Consider the following 9,443-nt stretch of genomic DNA (forward strand, 5'->3'; position numbering starts at 1 on the left):
GAGATGAAAAAACAGAAACGTGAAAATCAAACAGATTTGTATGGGGATAAAGTGAGCCACAGTCCTGCACCCGGGGAAGCCAGCCCCCGAGCTCGGAACATCAGCGGTGGCCACGGGAGCCCCGTGGCACAGCTACCCTGGCCAGACGCCTCCCACCGAGTCTCAAGAGAAGCGTCAGGGGAGGGGCGCGGGCCGGCGAGGACCTGTGCTCGCCCCTCCCACCTCAGCGCAGGACACCCCCTGCTCTTGCTGCTGAAGCAGGCCGGGCCGCTGCTGCGGGGTACCCCTCCCCTGGCGGTGCTACTCTCCTGGCACAGGCGCTCACTTAGCCTTCGGAGAGCTGTTTTCCTGACACCTCTTCAGACAGGCCAGACGCGTGGGAACTCCGGGGGGCGGCCCACAGCAACAGCCAGGATCCAACCCACTGGCGCCCCTGTTGGGGCCGCCGTGCAGAGAGCACTCAGGGGGACCCCACGACCACCTGGCGATGAAGCGCCTTCTCTTCTTCACCCACCTCAGGGGCACGCGGAAAGTGCCGTGGTCTCCACAGAGCAAGCCGCCTGGTGGTCAACACTTGGCTCCAGGCGCTCCCACCTGGAGGGAAGAGCTGGCCTCCGGGGGACGTGGACAGAACTGGGCAGTGGCGCCAGGGCGAGGCCGTCTGGTTTCCCGGTGAGCCCAAAGCCAAAGCTTCTCCACATCCCCGCTGGGGTGGGCTGGACGGCGGCCATGCAGCGCCCACCTCGCCGGGCTGGCAGCTGTTGCCGAGGTCCGGCCACTCCCCTGAGGCGCCGTCTCCCGCTCCTTGCCGGGGCACTGACCTCAGCCCCTCTTTACCAAAAGGCTCTCGCTGCTTGAGACTTCAGTGCCGAGGCAGACTCGCCGAAGGTGCTTTGAAATGACTGGTAGGGACGGACCGGCAGGCGAACAAGCTACTTCAATGTCAGGCTCACAGCACAGGACTCCGGGGAGCCCGGCTGCTCCGCTCCCGCGGTCGGTGCCCCCGTCCCCGTCAGCTGGACTTGGGGAGGGTCTGCTTCGCTCCATTCATCTTGAGTTTTTTTTCGCTGGATAGGGCGGCATGGCCACCGTTGCCGGAGCGGCCCTTTTTCTTCAGGTTGGCGTGTGCCTGTGTCCCGGGACCCTCGCCGGTGTCGGGGGAGTCCAGGGTCCTCGAGGGCAGCCTGGGGCTGCGAATGTTGCCATCGCTCTCCATCCTCAGGCCGCCGCCCTCCCCGCAGGACAGGGCCCACCGCTGCAGCTTGGTGCTCCTGCTTGATTTCTTCCTCTTCTCCTCCGTCCTCACCTCCAGGGTGCTCCTGGGAGCAGAAACCCTGCCGCTGCTCGGCAGGCCCACCAGTCTGGGGGACACCTCTGAAGCGTAGTAGGGTGCGTGGCTTTCCCGGTGCCAGTCCTTCTTCCGTGCGGGGCCCACCTTAAGAGGCCCGTCCTGGGGCGGCCTGGACAGAGCGCCGGCCAGGAGCTGGCTTCTCCTGGGGCTTTTCAGCGCCACCGAGGCCCCGGCAGCTGTGGGGGGCCTGGCTTTAGACGCCCTCCCCTTCTCCCACTGCACCGTCTGCACCTGCAGCCGCTCGAGCTGCAGAAGTCGGTCGATGAACCGCCCCAGGGGGCCCCCGACGCGGGGTGGGCCAGCCACCTGGCCCCCGGTGCTCAGGAGTGAGGCCATGTCCTGCAGGTCCCAGGAGTTGAAAGGCGGTGGCAGGAAATCGGGGTACCGCTCCTCAGGCTTGGCCTGGCCCGGGCCGGCGTGCAGGTCGAAGCAGATGGGGTCGATTTCTTCAGCTCGAAGGTTCAGCTCGGGCGGCGTGAGCGGCGACGGGGGGATGGGGACCCGCTCGGAGTCAGAGAGGTCACTGCCGCTGTCCTCCTCCGGCTCCCGCATGATTTTCATCGACTCGAAGTCCAGAAACAGCTTGTTCCCTGAGGCCCCCTGGCACCGGGGGCTGAGCCGACCCCTCTGGGGGGCGCCCCCCGGGGAGAGGCTCTCTTTCAGTCCAGTCGTCCAGGGGCGGGCACCCACCGGGCCGCTTTTCTGCTGGGGAGGAGCATGGGGGCCCGGGGGCTGACTCTGCCCCTTCCCTGAAGGATCCCTTGAGCGCTGGGCTTTGCCCCGGGGCGGGCCGGCATTCCCAGGGCTGCGGAGAGAGACCAGCTCTTAGAGCAGAGCGGAGCCACGCGGACCCGCCACCCCCATGCGGAGACTCTAGCCTGAGGCCCAGACTCCCCCCGAGCAAGGGGCAGGAGGCTCTCCCGCCGGCGCTGTCCGGGAGGCCTGGGCACTGACTGGGTGTGCGGGCTCGACCTCACGTCAGATCTGTGCGCGAAGGAAGGCGCCAGCGCTTCTTAAAGTGCTTCTATCGTGATTTTAGGCCCATTGTGTGTAGTTTAGAAAGTATCAGCGCACACCCACGTGGACGCCTGCACAGCGAACAGTTCCACGGTGCTGGCGAGCGCCGCGATGCGCCGCTTTTACATTAGACACAAAGAGGCGGCCACGTACAAGTTCGCGGAATCTAACCCTGGGGCCTCTGAGCTGAGGGCGGCACATGCACCCTACACCTCAAACCAACATCTTGGTAGTGTTTTCACAGAGGAAACGCGCTCAGGAAGACTGCTGCAAAGGGAAGAAACAGCCCCGGCGCCCTCGGCATGGCGGGGCCCCGGCAAGGCTGGTGGACACCGGGTGGCGGGGCCAGGGCCAGGCGGGTGCAGCACTGTCTGGGTCACTTGGAGGCAGCTGGTTCTTTCTGGGGTCTTTCACTCTGAGAAAGGATCTCACATCAGATCTAGATCCTTTTTCTTTTCCACTTATTTACGGAGAACAGAGGCTTTGACTAGAGCTAACAACACTTCTTGCGAAGTGGATCAGAGCAAAAGGAGCTGCTGGGAAAAGCTCGCTGGGAACCTCAGGCCTCCATCCACCCAGGGATCCCGAGCGCCCTAAGTAATGACGTGCAAGCGGGTCCCCTCTCCGGTGGCCAGGAGCGAGGAGACAGGGACGCTGAGTGAGTGAGCGAGGGGAGCGAGGGCAGCGGCCAGTGGGCGCAGAGGTCATCAGCCGCACAGCCAAGACCTCTGCTCGCCCAGCTGCAGCGTGCACATGGCGTCCAGGTGATTCCTGCGCCCCTTTTTACAGAAAGGGAAACTAACAGATAAACGGGTTCACCCAAAGTTGTCGGTTCTGCCGATGGTATCAGAACTACGACCCTGGAGGTTACCAGCCAGTGATGTCTGAAATCGCCCATCGCTGCCAGACAAAAACAGCCGACGTATCTTTCTTAAACACCAGGAGATTTTTTTCCAACCGCACATATTCAATGTGTAGAACTGAGGCGACATGAGGTTCACGAGAGCAAACCATTCGCCAAAGCTGTTTACCTGCTTTCCTGACGGAAATCCTTCACCCTATTCCCTTTCTTGACGAAAGCACCCGGCTGGTCGTCATCGAGGGCCTGACGGGCCGTCTGGAAAACAGACACGAGGAGTGAGTGCCGGGAGCAAGCCAAGAAGAGCAACAGCAAAAAAACAACCAAAAAAAATTCTAAGTCCGGGTTTGCATCACCTTCCCCGCGGTGCCTGGAACAGTCTTGCTCAACCTGTCAGGAGGTGGCGACAGCTGGGGAAGTGGCTTCTTTCTTCCTCTTATATTTGGAAAGGGCTTCCCGCCGCCGGGCCTGGGCGGGACGGGCGCAGCTCGCGGTGATGGCAAAGCCCGTCACCAGCCCTGGGCGCGGGCGCACCTGCTTCTAAACACCTGCAAGTAATGAAACACGGGGTGGGGGCCCCTCGCGTGCTCGGCTTATTGTTTCCCTTGCGGCCTGGCGCGCTCTTCAAAGTCTCCCTCTGCACCTGCTCACACCCTGTCCTGACCCGGCGAGGGGCGAGGAGGGCGCTGGCGGGGCGGTCCCCGGGCCTGGTCCCGCAGCGCCCCACGGCCGCCCCGCCTGCGTCCGCCCCGACGCCCCGCAAATCTCCTGCCCTGGCACACGGCTGCTCCCACAGGGCGCCCGGGAACCCGGGGGCGCCGGCCCCCCCAGCACTGCCCGCTCCGGCCCCAGGGGCGGCTGCCCAGGCCCTCCGGGGAGTCCACCCCGTGGCGGCGCGCGCTGACCAGGCGAGGAGAGCCGGGCGCGGGGAGGTGCCGCTGCGCTTTCCCAGGACAAGCGGGGGCCTCGCTGTGGCCGCAGGGCGGGCTGGCTCTGGGCTGCGGCGGGGCGCGGCCTCCCCCCCGCGGCGCCCTCCCCTCGGGCAGCAGGACGCGCCCCGCAGCTCCCTCGCAGCGTCCACCTTCCCCGCCCCGGCCGCCCCGGGGCCTCGCGCAGACCAGCCCGGCACCCCCGGGCCCCGCCGGCCGCCCAGCGAGGCTCGAGCTGCAGCTGCAGAGACGACCCGCGCCTCCGCGGCCGACCCGGCACCAGCCCTGGGGGCTCCCCGCGGCCCCGCACCCCCCCCCCTGCGCGACCGGCTGCCCCCACCCCCCCCCCGGAATGAGGGGGCGGCGGGCGGGACGCGTCCCCCGCGGGAGGCTCCCCGGGTCGGGGAGGGGTGCGGGGCCGCGGGCGAGCGCCCCGCTCCGGGAAGGCCGGGCTGCCCCCCCATTGGCCCAGCGGTGGGGGCGCCCCGCGCTGTGCGGACGCGGTCCGGCCGGCGGCGCGCGGGCGGGAGTGGGCCAGACCTGGTTCCGATCCGAGCACACGTGACGCAGCCGGGCGGGTCGGGTCGGGCCGGGGCTGGGCTGCGGGCCGGGGGCGGCGTCACGCGCGCGGGCGGGGCCGGGGGAGTCGCGCCGCCCGAGCCGCGGAGCGAGCGGAGCGGGGCGCGCGCGTGGGAGGGGCCCCCGCGCCGCCTCCCGCAGCCGAGAGGAGGCGCCGGCCCGCGCGCGGAGCGGCCGGCGGAGGAGCGTCCCCAGAAGGGCCGCCCCGACACCCCCGCGCGCCCCAGGAAGCGGAAGGCCCGGGCGGGGCCGCGAGAGGCGGCGGCGGCCGGGCGGGCCGGGGCTCCTGGAGGCCGCTCGGGCTCGCGGCGTCCGGGCAGCGCGCGCCCCTTCGTCGCCCCGCGCCCCGCGCCCCGCCCGCCCGAGGCCATGTCCGCAGCCCCGCGCCCCGCGGCCCCGCGCCCCGCCCCGGGGCCCCGCAAGCCCGCCCCGCGGAGCCTCAGCTGCCTCTCGGACCTGGACGGCGGCGCGCGGGGGGAGCCGCGGCCCTGCCGGCGCCCCGAGAGCCCGGGCGGCGAGCCCGGCCTGCGGCCCAGCCTCCAGCGGCGGGCGCGCTCGCTGCCCAGCTCGCCCGAGCGCCGCCAGCAGGGTCCCCGCGCGCCGGGCAGCGCGTGCCGGCCGGGGTGCAGCCGGCAGCTCCGCGTGCGCTTCGCCGACGCGCTGGGCCTGGAGCTGGCGCAGGTGCGGGTGTTCCACGCGGGCGACGACCCGGCCGTGCCGCTGCACGTGCTGTCGCGCCTCGCCGTCGGCGCGGACCTGTGCTGCGGCCGCCAGGACGCGGAGTTCACCCTGCGCTGCCTCGTGCCCGACTTCCCGCCGCCCGTCGAGGCCCCCGACTTCGCCGAGCGCCTGCGGCGGCAGCTCGTGTGCCTGGAGCGCGTCACCTGCTCGGACCTGGGCGTGCGCGGCTCGGTGCGCGTGTGCAACGTGGCCTTCGAGAAGCAGGTGGCCGTGCGCTACACCTTCTCCGGCTGGCGCAGCGAGCACGAGGCGGCGGCGCGCTGGCGCGGGCCGGCGGGCGCGGGCGGCGCGGAGGACGTGTTCGCCTTCGGCTTCCCGGTGCCGCCCTTCCTGCGCGCGCTCGGCTCCCGCGTGCACTTCGCGCTGCGCTACCGCGTGGCGGGCGCCGAGTACTGGGACAACAACCTGGGCCGCGACTACAGCCTCACCTGCCGCGACCACGCGCTGCACATGCCGCGCGGCGAGTGCGAGGAGAGCTGGATCCACTTCATCTGAGCCCGGCCCGGCCCCCCGCACCTTGCGCCCTGACCTCGCCTCCCGCCTCCCCCCGTCCCATCTTCTACTTGAAATGCCCGCGTCGCTCGGTCTCCGTGGACCTCAGGCGGCCGGGAGGCCGAGTGTGCAGTGGGGGGCGCGTCTGGGCGCGTGGGTCGGCCGAGGGTGCCCGGGGAAGGCCGGGGGGAGGCCTGCGCCCGCCTGGTGGGAGAGGGCGCGGGCGTTGCATGTGCCCTGCATGCGCCTCTGTGAAGATGGCTGTTCCTTGTTGTAAGCGTCGTGATGTCGGGCCCGCTGCCCAGGTGGGGCCTCCTCAGGAACATTCTGTGTTTAATGAGCTGAGCTTGTGTGTTTGTCCCGATTGTAAACCACGTGCGGCGCGGCCCCGTCGTGGTCGCTGGAGGCCGTCCTGCCCCGGCCGGGAGAGCTGAGCCCGTGCGCGTGTGCCTGAGTCTGGGGACTGCCACTGGGAGACGACTCGTGGGCAGGAGGCCGGCCCCAGCGGCTGCGTAGTCCAGCGGCCCTGGGGCGCGGGGGGCGACTCCCACAGCAACAGCCAGAAAGGAGATGCCCCCTACTTTCAAACCAGCAAGAGCAACTCCCTCTGCGACCTCTCTTCACCATGTACCTCTTGTACCTGTTTGACAGTCACGCATCTGCAGCGCAGGCCTTGGTTTAGGTTGAACCTACCTAAACATGTCAAGAAATTCTGCCTTAATTGCATTGTGTTCAGGCAACTTCAGGCCACAAGGGCCTTTTGCAATTACCTTTTGGGTGATCAAGTTGACTCTTTATGTCAGAAGAGTCCAGCTGTCATCTCTGAGGCGTTACTAGCAAGCGGAAGAAGCAGGTGTCCTCAGCAATAGCCAGAGTGCTGCAGGAAAAATAATTCACAGAGACTTTTTGTTTTAATTGTGTTGATGGTTGATTGCCCTGTTTTTTATCAGTCTCCTGCCAACTTTCATTCCCTGTGCCTTCAGATAGGAGAGTTTTTAACATTCTCTGGACTGGTTTTCCAGTCTTAAAGTGTTAAATGCTTTTCTTCCTTTCTAGAGCCAAGCACTCAAGGCCATTGTCCCTGCAGGGCACAGCAGTGACTAAAAACTCCAGCAAGGGACTGGCGATTTCGTCTGGTGCTGTGCGGTGATCTCTCTGAGGAAGGTGCTAGCACTGAGGTATGAAAACCCAGCCGAGAAGGACACGGTCCCCAACCGGTGAAGTTGATTTGTAGCTGAAACCGTGGGGTCCATTTTGTGATAACAGTTCCCAGTGAGCAATTTTGAAATGCGTATTGACATTTGTCAATTCAAGATTTTAAGGATGTGTTTTGCCTTTTAACCAGTTTGGCTTTCTTTTTCTTAATTGCAACGCCTGTGTTTTTAAAACTATGAATAGGATGGTTTTCTTGGGTATCTGCTGATCTAAGACAATGCATTTTGATTGGAAATACTGTGATCAAAGGGAACAATTTGGCCACTAGCAGCGGGTACTACATTGACATGCAAGAGCCCGAGAAGCCTGGTTGCACTTCCTGCTGTTCAGCAAATGGTCCAATTAGGTCAGCGAGCTGGAGGGCCTGGGCGGTTGGGCCCTCGACCCAGCCCAGAATGTCCTGAGTGTTCAGGTACGAGAGTTTGAGCTGCCAGATGTTCTGCAGTGGAAAGGCATGTCGAGACTCCAGGTGAAGTCATGTGCTAACAAGGTTCTGGTCATGGACTCTGAAGTAAGTGTTCTAGCTTCAATACTAAGAGAACCTCAACGTGCCTTTTGCAAAAGACCAACATTTGAAACCGAAAAGCTTAATTTTACAGAAGCTGTGGAATCGCTTAAAAACTGTCAGACCCTAAAACAGTTATATTGCCTAGGTGTTAAAATTCTGTAGCTATTGTACAATTACTGGGTGGTCTCTCCAAACATATTTATGCCTGTCATTTAAGATGGTTTCACTCAAGCCTGAATATTAAAGTGTATGTGCACAAGCTGCTAGCTGAAGTGTTTTTCTTGTGATCTAATTACAGACACCAGGATTTTTAGAAACTTCTTGATTGTTTAAGTCATTTCACGCATAACTTTGATCCTTTTGCAAACACTTAAATTTAATGCCTTGCCCTCCCCCCAAGAGTGTGGGATTGTATGTCATTTCAGTAGCAGGGTTGTGGATGACTTTGAGAAACAGAAATACAGTCTCTTCTCTCAGATCAGTATAGCATGTGAATAAATTCTAAGGAAATATGGGGAATGGGATAGCATGTAAGTTACAATGCTTATTAAGCCCTACTGTAAGGGCAGGACAGGACACAGTGCAGGTTTTCTGATCCCATGCAGACCGGGTAAAGGAGGAGTCAGAGTCCTCAGTGGTTTTGCAGGTTTTTTATTGGGGTTCACCAGGCATATGGCAGGCAGGGGTGCTGGCTGGGGGGCTGGGAGGCTGGCAGGCCTCCCAGCCCCCAGCAAGTCTTCACTCTATCTGGGCTCTCTGGCGTTCGTTCTGCTGCTTCTCGGCTCCTCTTTCGGCTTCTGCTTCGGCTTCTACTGCTGCTGCTGGCGTCCCCATGATGCCGCCCTTAAAAAAGCACAGTCTTAGCTCAGCTGAATCCCATCTACCTATGCCCACACCCTATTCCAGGTGCCCGCCATCAGGCATGCTATTCAGGACAAGGATCCATCATCTATCCTGATGGCGGGAGGGCAGAAAAGCCTGACATTTTCTTTATCCTACACCTACCTATGGACTAATTGGGATCAGTTTTGCACATGGGAGATAACATATTTATCGCACCCTCTCTTGCTTGCTCACAGTGCTAGATGCCATATTTCATTCATGTAATTTTGCAAATTACACTAGCTGTTAAATAATAAATCCCCTTTCCTTAGCTGAAGAGAATGAAATTAAGAGGTTTAGGTAATAATCTGTCTCAAGTCCCACAGCTGGCAAGCAGCAGGGTCACATTCAAGCCCACGCGTACCATGCTTCCTCCGCCACCTGATGAGGGTCCCGGTAAGCACTTGTTCAATTTAACTGAGTGCGCCGTTTTGATTAAGTTTTTCAACTAACATCATAATCCAACATCCTACTTAGAAGCAATTCCAATAACGTGAAAAGGAACGGTGGGCTTTCCCGCCACCCATGTGGCAGTTTACTGAGAGTGACTAATCCCTATGCTTTCTGGAAAAAGAAAAAAAGTAAACGTAAAAAAGGCTCTACATTTTCCTTGCTAAGAGTGTCGGGGCGAGAAACAACTGGCTGACGCGGGCGGAGGTCGTGTCTGCGACACCCTTTTCTGCACTGGGTCTTCCACCCGGACGTGGCCCCGCCGTCACCATTTAAACTGATCTTTTAAGTGGGGACGTCCTAGAAATCCTAAGCCAGCACTGCTGGCTGTTGAGCAGCAAGCCTAGGATGGCCGCTGCCTGTTGCCCCGCAGCTGTCTGGGGTCTGGCTGATGGGGGCGGCGGCCCCATCCCGGCTCTG

The 9,443-nt window shown here is 62.6% G+C and overlaps 2 protein-coding genes across 2 annotated transcripts; one reads left to right on the plus strand and one right to left on the minus strand.

The window, feature by feature from the left end:
* Positions 1-1,012: 1,012 nt before the first annotated feature.
* FAM217B (family with sequence similarity 217 member B) lies at positions 1,013-5,106 on the minus strand (the record flags this gene model as incomplete). The annotated part of the gene is made up of 3 exons (XM_084246593.1): positions 1,013-2,156; positions 3,400-3,485; positions 4,780-5,106. The coding sequence occupies 3 exons, from the start codon at positions 5,104-5,106 to the stop codon at positions 1,013-1,015; spliced, it is 1,557 nt and encodes a 518-aa protein (XP_084102719.1).
* On the plus strand, positions 5,105-5,971 carry PPP1R3D (protein phosphatase 1 regulatory subunit 3D; the record flags this gene model as incomplete). The annotated part of the gene is made up of 1 exon (XM_084246594.1): positions 5,105-5,971. The coding sequence occupies one exon, from the start codon at positions 5,105-5,107 to the stop codon at positions 5,969-5,971; it is 867 nt and encodes a 288-aa protein (XP_084102720.1).
* Between the last annotated feature and the right edge of the window lie 3,472 nt (positions 5,972-9,443).

Source organism: Talpa europaea (assembly GCF_964194135.1).
Source record: "Talpa europaea genome assembly, chromosome: 11".
In the NCBI taxonomy this organism is placed as follows: domain Eukaryota; kingdom Metazoa; phylum Chordata; class Mammalia; order Eulipotyphla; family Talpidae; genus Talpa; species Talpa europaea.